The sequence below is a fragment of the Somniosus microcephalus genome, chromosome 3 (genome assembly GCF_052327205.1).
Source record: "Somniosus microcephalus isolate GS21.2 chromosome 3, FLI_Smic_1.0, whole genome shotgun sequence".
Lineage (NCBI taxonomy): Eukaryota > Metazoa > Chordata > Chondrichthyes > Squaliformes > Somniosidae > Somniosus > Somniosus microcephalus.
Window position 1 is genome coordinate 92,711,606 of NC_140989.1, and position 22,188 is coordinate 92,733,793.

Consider the following 22,188-nt stretch of genomic DNA (forward strand, 5'->3'; position numbering starts at 1 on the left):
TATTGTTCAAATCTGCGTCATCACCCCTTTCTTCAAAAACCAACCCTTGACCCCTCCGTCCTTGCAAATTATCGGCCCATCTCCAACCTCCCTTTCCTCTTCAAAGTTCTTGAACGTGTTGTCGCCTCCCAATTCAGTGTCCGTCTTTCCCAGATTGTTTGCATCCTTCAATCAGGCTTCCGCCCCGAAATGGCTCTTACCAAGGTCACAAATGACAACCTAATTGACTGCGACAAAGGTAAACTATCCCTTCTCATCCTTCTGAACCTGTCTGCAGCCTTAGACATGGTTGACCACAAAATTCTGTTCCAACACACTTCTGCCGTCGTCCAACTGGGTGGGACTGCACTCGCCTGGTTTCATTTCTATCTTTCCAGCTGCAACCTTAGAATCACCTGTACTGGCTCCTCTTCCTGATCCCGCACTGGTGTCCCCCAAGATTTATCCTTGGCCCCCTCCTATTTCTCATCTAGATGCTGCCTCTCTGTGAAATCATCCGACGACACGACGAGTGTTTTCACATGTATGCTGATGATACCCAGCTCTACCGTTCCTCCATCTTTCTTGAATCCTCCACCGTCTCTCTACTATCAGACTGCTTGTCTGACATCCAGCATTCCATCCCTAAATCTCTCTCCCTGGCACCTGTCTAAGGCTGACCGTCTGTTTGCATCCTTGGTATCATATTTAATCACGAATTGAGCTTCCAACCTTATCCGTTCTATCACTAAGACCCCCCCATTCCCACCTTTTGTAATATCGCTCGTCTCCGCCCTTCCCTCAACTTGCCTGCTGCCGAAATCCTCATCCATGCCTTTATCACCTCTAGACTTGACTATTCCAACGCGCTGTTGGCCAGCCTCCCTAGTTCTACCCTCCATAAACTTGAGGTCATCCAAAACTCTGCCGTCCGTGTCCGAACTCGGCGCAAGTCCCACTCGCCCATTTCCCCTGTGCTTGCTGGCCACCATTGGCTCCCAGTTAAGCAACGCCTACATTTTAAAATTTTCATTCTTGTTTTCAAATCCCTCCATGGTCTCACCCCTCCCTATCTCTATAATCTCCTCCAGCCCTATAATCCTCCTAGACATCTGTGCTCTGCCTATCCTGGTCTTTTGAACATCCCTGATTTTAATTGCTACCATTGGTAGTCATGCCTTCAGCTGCCTAGGGCCTAAGCTCTGGAATTCCCTCCTTAAATCTCTCTGCCTCTCCACTTCGCTTACCTTTTTTAAGATGCTCCTTAAAACCTACCTCTTCGACCAAGCTTTTGTTCATCTGCCCTAACATCTCCTTGTATGGCTTGGTGTTAATTTTTTTTTGATAATGCTCCTGTGGGACATTTTATTACATTAAAGGCGCTATATAAATATAAGTTGTTAACTCCCCAGTATTTTTTGCTATGGCCTGGTTGCTTTCTCCTTGCATCCTGAGGTATCAACGCTTGCCCCAAACCTGTACAGCAGGGTATAGGGCTCCATCAGTCAATTTGGAATTCTGGGGAATGTTACAAATTGTGGCATGTTGTGTGATTCACAGTTTTGCAACCAGGAAAGAACTGATGTAGGTACAGCAAAAAAAGAAAGAACTTGCATTTATAAAGCACCTGTCATGCCCTCAAGGCCTCCCAAAGCACTTCACAGATTCATTCGGCACACCTTCACAGGTGAATAGATTACTATTATTTGGAAATCTTAGCCTATCAAAAATCTGTCGCTTCTCATCAAACTTTCAATGGTTCTTTACTTCTTAACCATCACATCCTAAACGTGAGCCTCAACTTCAGCCCATTACCTGTCCCCGGTTATCATAGAAGAGGACCAAGCCCCAAGCAGCCTTTGCGCCATATATTCCAGAGATTTAATATAGCCTTTATGATCCAACAAGGTTTTTCTAACACTTTTGTGTGCCACCTGGGGTCTGAGATGTAGATGGCTTCTGCAAAATCTTATGAACCTCAGGGGAATAGAGGTGGCCCCTCTATCGGGGCTGCCAAATCCTGGAATGGACAGAGGACAGGTTGACTCTTTGTCATGGGCTCTTTGGGAACCTGATCCTGCAAAGGTGACGGCTTCTGTGGGGAGCTGATGGAGTGCTCTACTGTGCTGGTGTTGTGAGGGAACGTAACCATTGAGGCACGCACACAGCTTTTCCATTTGTACTGGGGCAGAATTCTGGTTACCAGTGATCAGTGGGAGAACAGATCCTTCAATCCCAGGGAGTCAACAGAATATTCTTCAGTCCCTCCAAGTTCTTTCTGAGTGCAATTAGAGGATAAATGACTGGGTGGGTAAGTGGTCGCCAGTGTTGCCAGCGGTATAGGGGACTGCAAGGTCTTGCTCTTCACTAATGTTCTCCACTGTCTCCTGGCTTGCAGCTTCTGGAGGAGCGAACAGTACTGTTAACTTTGGTGTACATGTGCAACATTCTGTATTAATCAGGCTTACTTTGTGGATTTCTCAGGAGAAAAGTGGTAGCTGGTGAAGAGATTGAAGAACACATAGAAACATTAAATAAGAAAAGGTATACATTCTCACCAACCCACTGAAGGCACAGAGACTCCCACATCTCCATCTGCTAGGCCAGGGTGGAAGTCAATTATGGCTATTGCTTCCTCTTCATGTGCTGTCAAATGCCGGATGTTGGCACATCCTCCTCCAATAGCCTGGAATTCCCTGGCATTGTGTACTATTTCCTCCAGCAGGAGGAATAAACAGTGTTAAGTGGCTGCTACAGTCTCCAAATCCTGCAGTTATAAGCAGTCAAGATTCGTGGAATGGATAGTAATAATGCTTGGTGTCTGGGGACAAGGCCCAAGATTGACAGACTTGTGTGCTAGCGAGTATTACAAGATGTAAGATCTTAACGTGACCACTACAAAGTGACATAGTGCCATGTGATACCTCAAAGGGCACTGCAGGGATGTCCTTGGGGTTCTGGAACTCCCATTCACAGCCACAGCCACCTCCTTTCATGTGGCCCACTCTGCCTGTAATTCTTCTAAAATTCGACAATAACTTCCCTTTGTTCTCAAATTTGTACTAGCAGCACTTCTCCTTCAGCCTCTGAAAGACTAAAAGCTTGTCTTTATTCATCTTTAGCTCCAGCCATTTCAGCTGCTCCTCCCTTTAACCACATAGAGCCCTTTAAATCGGGGAATTACATCCTTTCTCCGTTCCCTTCTTGAATTTTATGGCTGCTTCAGCGTATCTGAACACCTACTGATGGGACATCCAACCTTGTCCAACCAGCATTATTTAAATTAGCTGACCACAAAATCTCTGATCAGGTCAGCCTCCTTCAATTTCACTGAGCATAAGTTCCGCTCCCCTGCACTTACGCCAGCGGAGCGGGCCTCCAGGAATTTCCAGGCCAATATCGTTTGCCAGCTCTTAGCCCAACTTCAGGTAATCAGGTAAGTATTAAAAAAATTATCTATTATGTGTATTTTTATTATTTCACATTTTCCGTATGTCCTCCAGCCACCCACCCGTGCCCCCACCTCCCGTTAACACGCACTGTAGGCCTGGTACAGCCAGTGATCGTAGAGTCAGCTGCAGCCTCAAGCCCACAGCCATCATCTTCCAAGTCTGCTTGAATGCTGACCTATGAGGATAGTGCAGTGAGAGGCAAATGGACACCTTCTTCGCAACCACCTCACATAGCCCTATCTCCATGCCAGCAGCCGTCAAACAGGGGCTCAGGTGCTGAGCTGCTCCATCTCTTGTCTGCAGACTCGTATTTGACCATTGGGTTCTTTCTCTTTGTTTTTTCTGGTCACTTCTTTGCCGCCTTCTCCCTTCAGCCTTGGCTGCCAATGGGTTGAGGTGACTTTTGTCAAAGCAGCTAATAAAGCATATGGGATCCTGGATTTTATAAATAGAGGCATAGAGTACAAAAGCCAGGAAGTTATGCTAAACCTATATAAAACACTAGTTCGGCCCCAGCTGGAGTATTGTGTCCAATTCTGGGCACCGCACTTTAGGAAGGACATGAAGGATCTTCAAGAGGATACAGAAAAGATTTACTAGAATGGTTACAGAGATGAAGGATTACAGTTACATGGTTTGACTGGAGAAGCTGGGGTAGTTCTTCTTAAAGCAGAGAAGGCTGAGAGGAGATTTGAAAGAGGTGTTTAAAATCATTAAGGGTTTAGATGGAGTAAATAATAAACTATTTCCAATGGCTGAAGGGTCCATAACCAGAGGGCACAGATTTAAGGTGATTGGCAAAAGAACCAGAGGCGACATGAGGAAAAACCTTTTCATGCAACGAGTGGTTAGGATTTGGAATGCACTGCCTGATAGGATGGTGGGTACAGATTCAGTAGTAACCTTCAAAAGGGAATTGGATATATACTTGAAGGTGAAAAAATTGCAGGGATATGGGGAAAGAGCCAGCGCAGACTTGATAGGCTGAATTGTCTCCTTCTGTGCTGTACTACTCTGATTCTACGATGGTTCTCAACCATTCAGAACTGATTATCACTGGTACATGAAAATCAGCCCCATCATAAGTCCCTACTCTCAACCCTACATATTTATAGTCCTGAACAAAAGTTTTTGGGGAGTGGGGAGGAAAAAATAAAGCATACCAGCTGCTGTTTAGTGAGAAAAGTATTCTGGCTCAAAGGTTTGACATTTGTTTGCTTTAAGGTGCACATGGTTTTGTGCACTCTGAGAAGATTTTCTTCCTATTCTGATGACCAAATAACATTACTGCAATAGTATTGTGTGTATGGGAAACATTTGGTGTTATTCTGATTAAATATGTGGTTACTGGAAGCTGTGCATTGAAAGCAGCTTTATCAGAACTAAACATATAAAAAAATACAAGTTGCTGTACTACTGTAGTGGTTGTACTGTAAAACACGAGTTGTTGAAATTCTTAAGTAATGAAATTATTTGGCAAATAAGTTAGGTAACCTGCATCATCACTTTGTAGTTGGGAACCAGATGTTGGTCATGCTGTCCCAGAATGATGGTATTTCCCATAGTTTCTATTGAAAATGTAAAAGGATAATTTCCATCCTTATTGTATCGACATTTCAAGACTTTATGCCAAAGTGTCATTTCCACTCTTCGTCATTAGAATTTTTGCTGGCGGGGAATATATTTATTACTGGCCATGTTTATATATGTATAAGAACAGTACATACATCATCAAAGCCTGCATGTCTGTAGACAACATTAGTTTTCCGTAAGACCTGCTTCCTGAATGTACTGTTTGTGATACTGTCCTATGAAGAGAATTTCTCACAACACATTGCTCCTAGAACTAGTAAACCCTGGAACTTTCAGATGGTATAACAATTTTTTATTAGCAAGGTTGTAATAAATTTATGCTGATAGTGCTAACATATTCTAATGAGATATTTAAATTCCATTTTCAGAATTCAGATTTGGTCCTCTTCATTTTCTAGGATATTAACTTTCCAAAAACAATCTGTTTTAGAAAGCTAGTGATAGATAATACACTTTGTTAAATACTTGAAATGTTTCTGAACTAATAGAATATTAAAATCCAAAATGATATCTAATAAACTCTATAGTCTGTCATCTTGTATTTTCAAGCTGAAAGGAACAGAGTGTGATTTATATACGCAACTAAAGGCCAAGAAGGTCTTGGGAATAATTTTGTCATAATATATGTCAAATATGGATAGTATTTAATTGAGTGCTTGTGAGTTATGAATAGGGCAAATATAAGACATAGGAGCAGGATTAGGTCATTTGGCCCATCAAGCCTGCTCCGCCATTCAATAAGATCATGGCCAATCTGATCTTGGCCTCAACTCCACTTCCCTGCCCACTCCCCTTGACTCCCTTCTCGTTCACTATATAAAACATTTTATATAGTGAAAGAATTTGCATTTCGTATAGTGCCTTTCACGCCCTCAGCCTTTCATCACCTCAAGGCTCAGCTTTTTTATTGCTCACCTAACCACCCACCTGCCTTAAAGTTCTACCTGTTACAAATCACTTACGCTTAAGCATTAATTACACGCATAAAAAATGGGTGTCAATGTTGCTAGGTGCTGAAGGGGAAGCAAAAATTGATTAAAAGGGTCCATCAGGTACTTGCAACAGTTTTAAAGGCAGCACATTTCACAGCTGTCCCAATCCAAATCCTGATCCAACTTGTACTTAGAAGATCCAACCCAAAGCTGCAGGCCAGCATTTGATGGACACAATTAAATGCAAAGTTCTGTCTTCCGTCAGACCAGTTCGTGGGTTAATCGGGAATGCGGATAATAGGAAGGGCGAGTAATCGGGGTTGCACTTCATTGGCCATCTTCTAATTGTCAAACATTTTGTGCCTCAAAATCTTTACATGAAAGGGAATATTGTTTGGATAGGATACCAGAAGTTTGCACCGTATACAGTAGATATAGTTTTTATATTCATGTAACTTTTGAAAGTGCTATATTTACATTCAATTGTATGCATCTGAAAGACGAATCAATACAAATAAGCTACAAATAAAGCTACTGTGCATATCAAAACACGATGGGCCGGAAATTACGCTGTCGGAAGCCTTCAGAATGGCCCCGCAAGTTTCGGGTTTCCGCATGCGTGAAAACCCGGAACTTGTGATCTGTCAAGTTTCGCTTGGACAGATCCTTTGCATCCGGTACAAAATCACTTTCGCTGGCACAGAATTGGGCTGTTTGCCCAACTGCTGCCCAGCGAATGATCACAAAACCCTTACGCCTGGTAAAAGCAGGCGTAAGGCTGCCTTTTACCAGCGTAAGGGTTAAAATAAATGTTAAAGTAACATTTTAAAAATTATTTAAACATACACATACATTTAAAATTAGTTTAGGTAAATTTTGGCCCATTTTAAAATGTTTACATTTATTTTTCAAAAAATTAGATTTTTATTTTAAATGCTTAATCAATTTTGAACATGCGATCATTTTATTTAAGTGATGTGAATTTATATTTATTTGGGGATTTCTATTATGCTTATGGGGATTCTGTACGTAAATGGTCATCATAGGAATCTCCCTTTTTAATTGGTTGACCGGGCCCACTTGATCCCAGGGACGCTTGCGAGTTGCATGCACACCTGGGTCCATGGGCCTTTACGCAGGTCCAGGACCCGAAAAGTCCAAAGCTCCGGAAACACCAGGTAAGTTTGGATTTTTTTTTTCCGGTTCGGAGGCGTATTCTTCTGGTATGCCTCCGACCGCAAATTCAGGGCCCTTATTATTACGTAGAATTACAATACAGAAACAGGCTGTTCTGCCCAACCAGTAAGTTCAAGTGATCAGTAGTCCTATGTACCTGCTCTGTTCCCATATTCCTTGATTCTCCTTTCCTTCAGCTACCTATCAAACCTACTCTTAAATTTTGAAATGATCTCTGCTTCGGTCACTAATTCTGGTACAGGAAACTTTGTGATATCCGGCACCAACGGGACCGGCGTGTTGCCGATCTATCAAAACTGCCGGACATACAAAGTTAGTGTTGAAGCATACGGAGGTTTTCATCTCCGTACCTGACAACAAACACTGTTGCTTAGCAACAGCTTCTAAAGAGTCGGCTGCAGCTGCAAGCGTCTCTAGCTGAAGCTGTTGCTATAGCTACAGGCCTTGCACTGCCTGACTGGGGGGATAAAAAAGAACGAGAACTAAAAAAACTTATAGAAAACGGCTCCTGATTTTTGCCGTTAGATCAAGTATTCCGGACATACAACCAAAGTTTCCTGTAATATATTCTGTAGCCTCACAACCCTCTGTTTTTAAAAAAAAAAAAAAAGTTTCTTCTTCTCTCAGTCCTAACTTTCTTACATTTAATTATATCTATGTTCCCTCATTCTAGTATCTCAATCACTAGAAACAGTCTGTTTCTATACTCTATCCCATCCCTTAAAATTGATACCACCTTTATCAAATCACCCTGCAATCTCCTCTGTTCTAATGAAAACAGCCCCAATTTTTCACGTCTTTCTGCATATTTGTACTTTTTATGGCCTTTCTACTGGGTATGCTGTTTTCAATGTTTTGTGAACCTGACTACCAAATCCCTCTGCTCCTCCATATCACCCAACTTTCTCCCAAAAGTATAATTTTTTTAATCAAAATGTGCAACCTCACATTTACTGACATGTATTGAATTCCATCTGCCACTTGATTTATATAAAATATATATTCACTATGTGGATTTTTTAAATTTAGTGATAAAATTAACTAAATGGGCCAATAAGTTAAATATTGTAGGAGCTTTTTTACTGAAAGGTGAGATCTTAGTTTAACTGTTACTGTATTGTGCTAGCACAACTCAGTTGTAGGTGTCTCACTGGGTTCTGCTACTGAAATCAGCTACAGGCCTCGTCATGCATACGCTGAGGCCTGAATAATATTGGGACCCAAAGCCTAGCTAAAGCTTCTAAGCTCTCGGAATGGAGTAGGAAGTAACCCCAAAGCCCAAGAGAGAAGCAGAATGTAATGAGAAAAGTTGTTGAACATGCTATATGATGCAGTGGTGAATTTATTGATGAAATTTATTTGGATTTCCCCCCCACAATTGTTGAATATTTTTGTACAGTTTATAAATTTTATTTTAGGGGCACATAGTGATGAGCCAAAATGGAAACTACTAGAATGTGGATTTTCAGAGATCTGATTAGTTCCTTTTTTACTTTTTGAGAACATCTGAAATAAGTTTTTGTTTCTGATTAGTTGGTTCCTATTTAGTGAATCTGAAATTTGATCAAGTCATTATGCTTTGCATCCTTCAAGAATGTGCCCAGTGCAAAAATGTAATATATAGATAGATTTTTACAATCTGAAAGTTAATAATACGTCGCAGAACTAAGTTACCAAGGTTAGCTGTAAAAATACATTCTGTTTGTGTCTGGATTAGACGATCATAACTAATTAATGGTGCCCTTCAATGGCTTTTTTTTGGAAGAAAATTAGAAGAGGCATCAATTTGCTAACTAGCTTAGTCAAAAAAAATTCTTAATCGTTTCCCCTCTCTGCCTCCAGCCCCACAAGGATTATGTGCCAGGTCCCATGTGCCTCTTTGAAATCGTGCCTTTCATTGAGACCATAGTGCCAGGTCTGACCTTGTGTAAAAGACTGTTTGACTTGACTGCAGCTGTGGAATGTCGCATGAGTTCTTCATTAATGAGCTTAACCAGGCTTCAGCAAGGAAAAACTGCCTTTTTGTTAACATTGCATTAATCTATTTTTGTGATGGTGAGAGTGGGCTAAATAGTCTGTTACACTTTCTACCATATTTTACTTGCGTCTCTGTTTTTGTCAAGTTAGCAAAGGCAAGAACCTTTGGTCCTTGGGATGTTTTAGAGAATGGGCCTATGGCCCAACTGACATACCCTGTTTTGTATATCTGAACATGTAATGGTAACTCAATTTATTAACTTGCCTTTGAATCGTCCTTTTATGATGAGCGATATCTTTGTTCTTTGGGTTCCTTTTATAAATTGCGAGGGTAGGAACATGTCTAATCAGATTTCCACACCTGCCACAGCACTGAGATGGTCCTAATCAAAGCCACAAATGACAACCTATGTGACTGTAACCATGCTGCATTATCCTTCTTCATGCTTCTCGACCTGTCTACAGCCTTTAACACGGTTGACCACACTATCCTTCTCCGATGCCTCTCTCCTCTTTTCCAGTTGAGCGGGACTGACCTTGCCTGGATCCATTTTTACCTATCCAGTCATAGCCAGAGAGTCTCATGCAATGGTTTCTCTTCCCGCTCCTGCGCCGTTACCTCTGGTGTCCCCCGAGAGTCTATTCTTGGTCCCCTCCTATTTCCCATCTACATGCTGCCCTTGATGATATCATCCAAAAGCATGTCAGGTTTCACATGTACATGGACAACACCCAGCTCTACCTCACCACCACTCTCTTGACCCTTCCACTATCTGTGTTGAAAGACTGATTGTCTGACATCCAGTCATGGATTAAGCATTGTGAAGGCCAAAGCCATTGTCTTCAGCCCCCTCTACAAACTTTATTCCCTACCCACCTATTTCATCCCCATCCCTGGCCACTGTCTTAGACTGAACCAGACTGTTCGCATCCTCGGCATCCTATTTGACCCTGTGCTGAGCTTCCGACCCCATATCCACACCATCACCAAGACCACATACTTCCAGCTCTGTAATATCATCCATTTCTGCCTCAGCCTATCTGCTGCTGAAACCCCCCATCCATGCTTTTGTTACCTCCAGACTCGACAATTCCAATGTTCTCCTGGCCGGCCTCCCATCTTGCACCCTCCATAAACTTAAGCTTATTCAAAACTCTGCTTCCCATATCCTAACTCGCATGAAGACCCATCACCCATGTGCTCGCTGACCTAAATTGGCTCCAGGTTCAGCAATGCCTGATTTTAACATTCTCATCCTTGTGTTCAAATCCCTCCATGGCCTTGCTGCTCCCCATCTCTGTAACCTGCAGACCTACACCCCTTTGAGAAATCTTTGTTCCTCCAATTTGAGACTCTTGTGCGTCTCCCACTTCCTTCGCCCCACTATTGGCGGCTGTACCTTCAGCCATCTAGGCCCGGAGGTCTAGAATTCCCTCCCGAAAGCTCGCCGCCTTTCCATCTCTTTTGCCTCCTTTAAGAAGCTCCTTAAAACCTATTCTTTGACTAATCTTTTGGCCACCTGTCCGAATGTTGTCTCCTTTGGCTCAGTGTCAATATTCATCTAATTACGCCTCTAAGAAGCACTTTGGAACGTTTGACTACATTAAAGGTGCTATATAAATGCAAGTTGTTGTTCAACTATCTGTCCTTCGAGCCACATGTTTAGATACTTTTTGTAGTTGAACACTAACTTGTCATTTAAAACAAAATCATGCTAATCAGAGGAAATACTTTTTATTATATAATATAAAATATATATTAATATATATGGAATATTGTGTCCAATTCTGGGCACCACACTTCAGGAAAGATGTGAAGGTTTCAGAGAGGATATTGAAGAGATTTGCTAGAATGGTTCCAGGGATGAGGGATTACAATTACGTGGAAAGAATGAAGAAGCTGGGGTTTGTTGTCCTGAGAACAGAGAAGGCTAAAAGGAGATTTGAAAGAGGTGTTTAAAATCATGAATGGTTTAGAAAGAGTAAATAAGGAGAAACTGTTTCCAATGGCTGAAGGGTCGATAATCAGAGGGCACAGATTTAAGGTGATTGGCAAAAGAACCAGAGGTGACCTGAGGAAAAACCTCTATGCAACGAGCAGTTAGGATTTGGAATGCACTGCCTGATAGGGTGGTGGAAACAGATTCAATAGTAGCTTTCAAAGGGGAATTGGATAAATACTTGAAGGAAAAAACATTGCAGGGATATGGGGAAAGAGCTGGGAAGTGGGACTAACTAGATTGCTCTTCGAAAAGAGCTGGCGCAGACTTGATGGGCCGAACGGCCACCTTCTGTGCTGTACAATTCTATGATGGTTAATTTTTAAGCTGAGGCATTTGATATCTAACCAGACCACTTGTGCACCTCTTGGTGGAGCAGTTTTACAAAGGTTGTGGTACATTTGGTGTGTAGAATGGGGGAAGAGGAAGAAAATGAAATACAAAGTGGGATTCCAAAGTTTAAAAAAAAATGCATATGCAATGTTTCATGTTTGTCATGTGCTAGTTAGCAGATCTCAACTATGACAGTAGTGAGGTACTGAAACTGGCTACACTGTCTCAAGGTAGGGAAGGGAAATAATGAGTCCGGGATCCCATTCCTGATTGACAAACAGCAACTTATCCTGGTATGTATCTGTGTGCATGGACACGGGATTGGGCTCGGCAGTGGTACCTGTCATGACTAAATAGCCTACTGACACTCACTGTCAAGGTTAAATGTTGAGTCGTTGGAAGCATATTGTAGTTATGAAGGACATGTATCAATGAATACTTTCTGCATTCACCTTTGAAACTCTACCAGTAGTTATAGTAATGAAGTGGCAACATGCATGCATGTCACATGGTGTAAAATATTAACTACAGAAGTGTTTAAGTAACGTTTAGTGCTAAGGACTCCAGCTCTACATGCATAAGTTTCACATAGCTGGCAGAAATTCCTTGGTAAACTTGCCAGATTCATTAAGGTCAGCAGCTCTGTATATCTAGTAAAACCAGTCTCTGTAGCCATTGACCGTAGTGAAAATGTGTCTCTAGCCACGGACTCAGCACATTTGGCAAGTTTTACTTTGGAATTGCTACTGGCTGAATGAGACCCGTCTATCAGAGGGTGGTGATACCCTATTAAAGCCAATGCAAAAGCACTTATGCTTTGTCAGAGTTTCTCCAAAATGTCTCGACTATACTACTGAAAAAGTGAGTTGAGTGATATTCTCTGAAAACTGGGTATAGATGTAACTTTTAATCTGTAGTCTTGATCTATAGTCAGTCTGTTAGGCATAATGTAAAAAGTTTTGCCTTTTCCATCCTAACACAGTTTTCTCTGCTTATGCACTTTCTCATTTCCTCTCATCTGTTTGTTCTGACTACATAGGCATCTTCTGTTGTGCATAATTGTTCTTGTGTGCCTGCCTGTATGCACAGTTTTAATAAACATTCACTGAGAGCCAGAACAGTTGGGCGAAAAACAGCTACACTCAATCTGCTCTTGCAATACTGAGCTCAAATTAAGGCAATAAAAAACCGATTATAACTGGAAATGGAGCAGGTGAGCAGTTAAAATGGTTGCAGCAACTTGCCTAAGGAAGGATATACTTGCCATAGAGGGAGTGCAGCGAAGGTTAACCAGACTGGTTCCTGTGATTGGGGGGGGGTTGTCCTATGGGGAGAGATTGAGTAGACTCGGCCTATAATCTCTAGAGTTTGGAAGAATGAGAGATGATCTCATTGAAACATACAAAATTCTTACAGGACTTGACAGGGTAGATGCAGGGAGGATGTTTTCCCTGGCTGGGGAGTCTAGAACCAGGGGTCACAAACTCAGAATAAGGGAAGGGGTCGGCCATTTAGGACTGAGATGAGAAGAAAATTCTTCACTCGGAGGGTGGTGAATCTTTGGAATTCTCTACCCCAGAGGGCTGTGGAGGCTCAGTCGTTTAGTATATTCAAGACAGAGATAGATAGATTTTTGAATATTAAGGGAATCAAGGGATATGGGGATAGTGCAGGAAAGTGGAGATGAGGTAGAAGATCAGCCATGATCTTAACGAATGGCAGAGCAGGCTCAAAGGGCCAAATGGTCTACCCCTACTCCTATTTCTTATGTTCTTACCCACTGTGATCCCACTGCCTTCCCGCGGGTTGGAATTTTAAACTGCTCTTTTGATGGGCAAGTGAGAGTCCACCAGAAGGCAGCGGGGTCCTGCTTTTAAAAGTACTTCATTGGCTGTAAAGCGCTTTGGGACATCCTGAGATCGTGAAAGATACTGTATCAATGCAAGTTCTTTTATCCTTTGATCGATGAAATAGCGTCACCATACTCAAGTGATGGCACTCTTGTCTCTGAATCAGAAGGCCAAGAGTTCAAACCTCACTCCAGGCTTTAAGCATGTAATCTAGGCCGATACTTCAGTGCAGTACTGAGGGAGTGCTACATTGTCATTAGAGCCATCTTTCATATGAGGCACTAAACTAAGGCCTTGTCTGCCTGTTCATTTGGACATAAAAGATTCCATGATACTATTACAAGAACAGTGGTGTTCTCCCCACGTCCTCGCCAACGTTTATCTCTCAACCTAAATCAGCAAAGCAGAGTAACTGGTCATCTCAATTGCCGCCTGTAGGATTTTACTGTATGCAAATTGGCTACTACATTTGTCGAAAAAACAACAGTGACTACATTTTAAAAAAAAAGTAATTAATTGGTTGTGAAGCATTTTGGGATGTCCTGAGGACATGAAAGAAGTTCTTTCTTTACTGCATATGCATCAAATATTTATTCAGTCTTAACAATAGGTTCTCTTAATGAGAGCTGGTGCAAAGCTGTCAACTTATTTTTATTTACTTTCATTTTGTTTGAATTGTAAATTGCTGTATCAGATGTGATTATTTATATTCTGTTTGAGTTTGCACCTTTTAAAATAAGGATACATTTTTCTGTGTGTGTGAATTTTTGTTCTTCACGGGATGAGGGGTGTTAATGTTGGAGAATGGACATCTAGATTGGATGTAAAGTAAAGCTTTTTCTGCTCTGGCTCAGCAATGCGCCGCAGTCCCAATCTCAGAAGAACATGCCCTGTTGTGCCAAGATCACAGTTTCCATTTCTCTCACCAGTCACCCTGTGATTTCTCTAGTTGCTTTTACATTGTGCAAGATCCATTCTAAAAAACAGTCTTCCTGGCAACCGGTTTCATTGAATCTCAGTAGTCCTAAATTCGGTTTGCGGCCTGCTGTGCGAATCCCACACTTCGGGAACCAGCGAGACTAGCATTGGTTTCATGCAATGTGAAAGTAATTTCTGAGTAAGATGTCCAATTAGTTCCTATTTAGGATAGTTTTGTGTTATGCCCATACCCACAGGGAATTGTACGGAGGCTGGCCAGAACTAATTTTGTGTGGGGCTTTTATACCACAGAGATGCAAGATTCTCATCCTATTGCTCTGGGCTGGATTTCAACCCAGATCCCAGATATGAAAGGCAACTGGACCTACCCAGTTCCTTGAAAAAAGACAATACTTAAATGTTTGCGGACTGGTGTAAGACGTCTTCAGAACATAATATAAAAGAATATTCCATAAATGCTGTATTTTATTGTTTTCTGTTCACTTTCCTGTCGTACACAAAAACGTGGGTAGATTTATTTTGTGGAGGTAGGATGGGTGGGTCTAAAGAAAACACAAGACTGGGAAACGGGATTACTGTGTAGAGAGAGGCAGGGAACGTATGTGTGGAGAAGGGACAAATGAAGGCTGATTTGTTTTGTTTGGAAGTAAATGGATCTTAAGTGCTTTGAATGTAATGTTTCCTCAGGTTGTTATTTATGATTGGGGTGCTAGCCACTATATTCTGCCAATCACGATTTACACGCTGCCACATTTTATATAGAGCCTCAAAAAGCTAAAGCAGTGTCGAAAGCACTACTTTGTTTCTGAAAATTTTAAATAGCTGCCAGTGTTTTAAGAGTTAAGAATTTATCAATTTTCATTGATTGATGTACTGGTTGTAGCAGAACAGACTAAGACATGAGACTGTTGTGTGTAATCCCACTTTTAACTGATTCCAGAAGTTTAATAGTAATGTTGACATGTTTGCAATATTATATTGTGTGGAATGCAACTGAAAGGAAATTCTTCCTCCTTCCCATGTGATGGAAATCTGAGACTTTTCCGTTACAGGAGGCACTTAAACAAGAGATTGTAATTCTACCAGTTTTGTTTAAGGAGGGACCATTACAGGAAGTACTTTATTGTTTGTTTTCTGCAAAAAACAATAAGCATTTGTTTTTTAAAAAGAGGAAACTTGAAGGTTTTATTTAATTTAGTATGTGCACAAAGAACAACTGTGTTTCTAACAGTTGGTTGAAATTTTTTTAAACTTTTTTTTTGCATACCTTTTGTAAACCCCTCTTTATTTTTTTACAAGTGGTACATTCCCACTCCATGCTGCCCTTATGTTAATAGTGACATCATTCAAACTGTGACTGCCTACTGATTAAATTACACTGCAGACTGGAGTAATGTGAAGGTGTGCTTATTGGCTTCAGAAAGAAGGAAGATTAGCCGTGGGCTTGTGCTTGGTGGGTGTGCCGTTCAGTCGTTCCTTTGAAATTCAGAGTTGCTGTTTAAAATAGTCTGGAGACTAGCGGAGTGGAAGCCAGACAATCAAAAAACAACATGCTGCTGATCTATGGCTGATGCCTTTTTACACCATCAACCTATACTGCTGGGGCGTGCTGGATTTCTGTTTATTTAAGAAGCTTGATTGTTAGCTAGTTACAGGGACTGTGGTCAGCCTTTCTGTAAGGGGTTGTGGCTGACTGAGTTTACGGGAGGATTACATTCCTCCTTTTTTTACTGTATTGCACTTTAATTTACTGCTACCAAATGGAAGTACAGAGGGCATCCAGCATATCGGGACCATTATCTGCTGGCTTTCCTGCTCAGATGCCATACAATTATAATCAGCTGGAAGGACGATTCAAGCAGCTTCAAGGTAAGAGTGCCAAGCCATTGTTAGTGCTGTTGCTGAGATCCCCGTGAACTCCACTTAGCAGGTGCAGTAACCATGTGGTGCCATCATTTGTTTTAGCTAATTGGACTTTATTTTTAAAGTGATACATTTTTATAAAACATCTGGCACCAGGTGAAAAATATTAAAGAATGCTGTTTGGTTCTACTTTTTGAAACAAAAGACAGAATGAGAGCAACTTCTAGGTTCAGAGTGATCAGATAATGCTATTTAACCTTCCCTATATTTAGCCTTAAATGCGATAACAGGACATTTTGGTAACTGAGCTGCTGAGAACAATAGAGGAAGAAAAGAGGGAGTGGTCTTTTTTTTAGATCTCTCGTGGAATTCCCAAATATTGCTATGCCATTTAATCTTGCAGGAACTAGGCTTTGCTCTCCGCTTCAGACTGTGAAAGGACTCCCTTGTTCTTTAGCAACCCTTTGAAATATTTAGCACTGCCACATAAATTATAAACAGGAGAAGAAAGATGACTGAAGCCATGGTAATTGTGTTCCTGACTATTAACGTCTTTGAGCTTGAAATGGCCATGAGGAGCTTTTTCTTTTTGTAGTTCTGATTTTTTTTTGCTGGGAGAAAGGAGATTAAAAAACAGTTTAGCTGTTAACTGTAGGACACTCAGTCGACTGTATGATCTGGAAGGCTAATGTTTTATTAGCTGAAAGAAAAAGTGCTTCCGAACTATTTAAAATTTGAGCAATCAAACTGGGCCATCATGTGCCTGGTCCTGCTGTAAAAATGTTCCCCTGATGGCTCTGTGAGTGTATTCACTGAGCAGCTAAGCCATGCTGACCAGGAAGGTCCATGGGGTTTTCTGTGTTCTCTGGCAAATGGGCTGATCTCAGCTGGGAGTTCCTGTGCCTGCTGGTTGGAGACGGAAAATCATTCAGGGTTCCCACTTCTTGTTGCTATCCAACGACCAGTAAGTCCTCATGTATGCTGGGGGCAGTGACTACAGTGATGGTGTTATTACACTTGTTTTTAAACTGTATTGACTTTTTTAAAAGTTTTCAAGGAGATACAAGGTATTTTTTTTTAAGGCAGTACTGGCATGACGTTGGTTAATGGCATTTATACTACTAGCTATTAAATCGATCTGAATCTCTGCTTCTCCTGATGGCCCGTGGCAGTGTTGTACTGAACCATACCGTCCAGGAAGGTCATTAGTTCAATCCCTGGTCTGTACTAAGACCTTATCTGATTTATTTTACGGGGTTGCTTCCAAAGCAAGGGCAGCTCGTGAGTAATGCTATAAAGTATGTATGATCTGGATGGGCACAGTAACACTGTTTGCAATCAACACAAAAATAGGGAATGTCACCAACAGTAAAGAGTATTGTAAGTGACTACAAGAGGACATAGATAGGCTAGTAGGCTGGGCAAATAATGTTATGTGAAGTTTAACATGGAGAAGTATGAGATGATACATTTTTGGAGGAAGAATAAAGAGAGGGGAATATACATTAAAATTTCAAAAGAAGTAGAGGAGCAGATTACCTACAAAACCAGGCCTTGATGGGGGATGTTCAATATGGCTGTAGAAAACAGGTTATTTTTGACAAACATGATCCATTTTTTTGAAGAAGTCACTGGAACGGTAGATCAGGGAGATCCAGTAGATATCATCTACTTGGATTTCCAAAAGATTGCTTTAAAGTGCCACATGAGAGACTCTCTGATAATATTATTTCCCATTTGCCCAAGGGTTGCATGTTGTGTTCCCTCCTTTTACATTTATTAATAAATTGGAGCAGGGTATAAATAGTGCAGCTATTAAATTCACAAATGATGCTAAATTGTGTATTCGAGTCAAGATCTTAGAAAAGGAAATAAATGATAGTTTACGAATGGATATAGATAGATTAGGGAAGTGAACCCAAGATTAGCAGATGTCCTTCTTTGTAGATGAGTGTTCATTTAAGTATCAAGTGTAACATGGGTGGGTAGGTTAAAGATAACTGGGAGGGTGACTTAAGAGTGGTGTTGACCACTCTATAAAGGATCAAGCTCCTGTTGAGCAGCTGTGACCAAAACAAACAGGGTCCTGGGCTGTAGTGCCCGCACTGTTTAGTATAAAACTAGGGCCACAATAATAGTTATGTAAGGCTTTGGCGAGTCCTCATTTTGAGTACCATGTAACATTTTGGTCCCCATACCTCAAGGATAAACTGTTGGTTCCAGAGAAGGTACAGACGAGGACACTGAACATTGGCACATTGAGTTATGGAGATAGACATTGTGCTATGGTTTTGGATTCACTAGTGATGTATGGACTAAGAGGGGATCTGTTTCGGATCTTTGAAATTTTTACGGGAATCAATATTCTGTATACAATATCAATATACAAGCGGATAGATTGTGGCAATGTGGCCAAATAGAACTAGGGGCCAACTATTTAAATTGAGAAAGCAGGGAATCCAGTAGGATGTGCGGAAGCTTTGTTTTTCTTCGAAGATGATTGATTTGTGGAATAGTATTGCATTGCTGATAGTGAGGACTGACCCCTTACAATCCTTTAAGAGGATGTAGATACATTTTTAGAAAACTACAAGATCATAGCAGAAGGAGCACAATATTTTGGGCAATAACCAACAGGTTATGGTTTGTTTGGGCTTGTCTAATTACCTTTGAGGGCTGAGAGGAATTTTTAAAAGTTTTATTGAATTTTGCCTCTCCAAAGAGGTAGGGATGAAGAAAAGGTGGTGATACAGGAATGAGTCCAGTAAGAAGTGAGCAAGTGTGTATGGACCTGATGGGCTTTTCTCATCCTGAGTACATAACAGACCAAGACAGACTTAAAGATTCAGATATGCAGATCTTTAAAAGTGGGCTGAAAAGTTGATGAAAGTTAACTTTAAAAAAAAAAATTATGGGAACCTAGGTTTTACAAATAGGTACATAGAGTGCAAAAGCAATGAGATAATGCTAAATCTATACAAATCAAAGATTAGGCAGCAGTTTTAGAAGCATTACATAAGGCTGAGGAAAGGGTGCAGATTCACTAAGATGTACCAGGGATCGCATGCTTCAGTATGAGAAGAAACTGGTTCTCTTTTCAGCAGGGCAAAGAAAGTTAAGAGGAGATCTGAAAGAGGTGTTCAAAATTGAGAGGTTTTGATAAGGTAAATAGTTTCCCCCCAATTTCCGCCCATTAAGTGAGTTGCTAACTGGAGGACACAAATTTAAGATCATCTCCAAAAGGATGAAGGGAGAGGTTAGAAGGATGTTTTTTCACAGAGTTGTTAGGACATGGAGTGCCCTACCACAAATAGTGGTGGGAGCAGAATCCATAATAGCTTTTGAAAGGGAAGTAGATGAGGATGTAAAAAAGAAACATTTAAAAGGATATGGGGAGAAGATGGGATGAGAATATGTACATAGCTCTTTCATAGTGAGCACAGGTGCAATGGGCTGTATGGCACTTTTTGTGCTGTAAAAGTCTTGTTTCTAAAGGCCCAACCCTGTGCTATCAGAGACACCAAGCACACTTTCTCCAAAACCCCTCTTCTGTACTGTCCTTTTCCCTCTTCCTCCATCCCTTGTTTTTGTGATCTCGCTCTCACACACTCATACTCATTCGATCTTTCTGACTTTCACTCATACTCGCACTCACACTTTCACTCTCCCCATCCCCGAATTAACTGCAAGAAAGAAATTGCGCATTTCATATCTTGAGGAAATCCCAAAATGCTTCAGAATCATTGAATTCATTTTGAACTGCAGCCATTTATTTATTATATATAAGGCAAACATGGCAACCAATCTGCAGCTAGCAAGGTCCCACAAATAGCAAATGAGATAGAGGGCCACTTATTGTTTTGGTTGTGGGAATAAGTGTTGACCAGGACACTGGGAGAATTCCTCTTCTCAGTGCCATGGGATCCTTTATGTGCTCTTGGGGCAGACAGGACCTCGGTTTAGTGTCTTATCTCAAAAACAATGCAGCACTCCCTCAGTACTGCACCGAAGTGTCAACCTAGATTACGTGCTCAAATCCTGGAGTAGGTCTCAACCCCCAACTTTTTGACTCGAGATATGAGAGTGCTACCACTATGACAAGCTGACATGAGAGTTGAAAGTCCAGGGTGAGGCTATACTGTGCCGAGTTTAGGTAAAATGATGAATGGAAGTTATAACTGAAACTGGGACCAGCTCCACATGGGAAATATAGCAAAAAAAAAACTTCAATCTGGAAAAGGAGCAGGACGAGGAATTAAGTTATCCCACATAAATAACTGTAAAATATTTTTTTAAAGGAAGGGTAAAAACAACAGGTCCCCCACAAATTTCCTAATAAATGCTGAAGACACATCTCATGTAAGCTATCACTGTTTTCTAAATCAGTACATTCTTGTTGTGACTTGCAGATCTTGAAATGAGTTTTGAGTAGGGAATGGACCTGGGCCACTGGCATTGATCCACAACATTGATCTGACTGTGTGCAATTAACTTTTTTATTTGCGGAGATCGGAAACTTCTGTTGGTCAAGACTTCTCTGTATTTTAGGCTAAGGAGATCTTCGAAGTGCTCCTTCCAGCAGGCACTGACTGCTTCTCTGTCCTTGATGAGTACCTCCCATAGGAAACAATTTTTTAGTGTGAGTTTGTTTTAAGTTTTAAAATCTCTTTGACTTTGTGTAGTCAGTCTACATTTGCCTAAAACAGACAGTGTACATCTGGTGCTTGCACCTAACTGTTAAAGCACACATTGCCTGCTGTGCCTTTAAGCTGTAAGATATAGATTGAAAAAGTATTGTCTTTAGATGAAATCTTTGTTACTGTCTAATTAGCTCAGCTTGTAGCATGTCAGTGTAATAGCTAGTAAGTTGAAACAGGGTATTTCTATGTGAAAATTGAGATAGAGCCAATCATGAGTAAATTACAGCATATTCTTTATCTACAACAATGGACATTATAGAAAAGCTGTGGAAATACCAGATGCTGTGTATTTTTACAAGTGGAATACTGAGGATGCCCTGAAAGGAAATGTGCATCCTTTTTGATTAGCTCAACTTGCAAACACAGGGCTTGGGTATTATGTGGATGAAGGTTGGCAATATATAGTTTCTGGCCACTTAGAATGAAAGTTTTTTTAAAGTTAGCAATGTTTCTGCAGTTTCCTTCTCCTCTGTCCCCTTCCATGATGTCTTTTTAAAATATATAACATGCTATCCTCGTTCAGGAAAGTGTGGAGAGTCCCACCCAGATGGTATCGATGCTTTTGCTTTTTGACTTGTCAGGAAGTCGCCTCAGTAAAGTAGGAAGGAAACTGAACCTGCTTCCTTGGAATGATGTGCTGCCATGTTGAGAATGGTTCCTAATTAAAGAGAAATTCACTCTCCAGTCAATAGTATAACAATCCCAAAGCGGTCATGTTTGTTCCTGTAGAATTTTAGTTTGGGTTCCAGATTCCGTGCCCATCATAAGCATTATGTGGAGAATTTTACAATGATTCAATGCAAGTTTAGTGTCCGTGCAAAACCTAAACCTTATCACATCAACACTAAACTTATTGACTTGGGTATGAAAGTGCAATCTATCTGAAATGAAGCAGGATAAGGACTGCCTCCTCCAGACAGCCTCATCCTGCTTTCTCCCCCCCGCCCCCCCCCCCCCCCCGTTGTCCTCTTAGACATTTGTTCCATTTACACTATAACTGCCACGTCAATGCAAACCAAACTGCTTTGCACTGCAGCTACAGTTGTAGTGAAAATGCACACTTAATGGGGCCGGTTTAAAAAATAGCAGTGAATGTATTTTAGTGAGTTAAATATCAAAGTAACTTGGATTAGGAAGCCTTGGTATCTCTGTTTCTCGGGTATTAGAATTAACCATAGGGGCATCATGATAGTGACACATTCAAATTCAGGCATACATATTGTCATTGGATGACTGTTGACCCACTTTGACCTGGCAGTTAGGTGGAACATTCTGCAACTATAGATAGTTGCAAATTATGGAATGCATCGATGATGATTACAGCCCAGATTGCCCCCCCTCCCTCGAGGAAGGAAACATGGCAGAGAATCCTT

The 22,188-nt window shown here is 41.1% G+C and overlaps 1 protein-coding gene across 3 annotated transcripts in view; it reads left to right on the forward strand.

The window, feature by feature from the left end:
* sptbn1 (spectrin, beta, non-erythrocytic 1) overlaps positions 1 to 22,188 on the forward strand; it is a 267,400-nt gene that overhangs the window by 111,047 nt on the left and 134,165 nt on the right. The window contains exon 1 of one of the 3 annotated variants that reach the window (XM_085981345.1): positions 15,998 to 16,121. The exons of the other annotated variants lie outside the window; for them this stretch is intronic. Coding sequence (XP_085837471.1) covers positions 16,013 to 16,121 — 109 coding nt within the window. The 5' untranslated portion in view covers positions 15,998 to 16,012. Of the gene's footprint in view, positions 1 to 15,997; positions 16,122 to 22,188 lie in introns of those variants that run through there. 3 annotated transcript variants of the gene reach the window in all.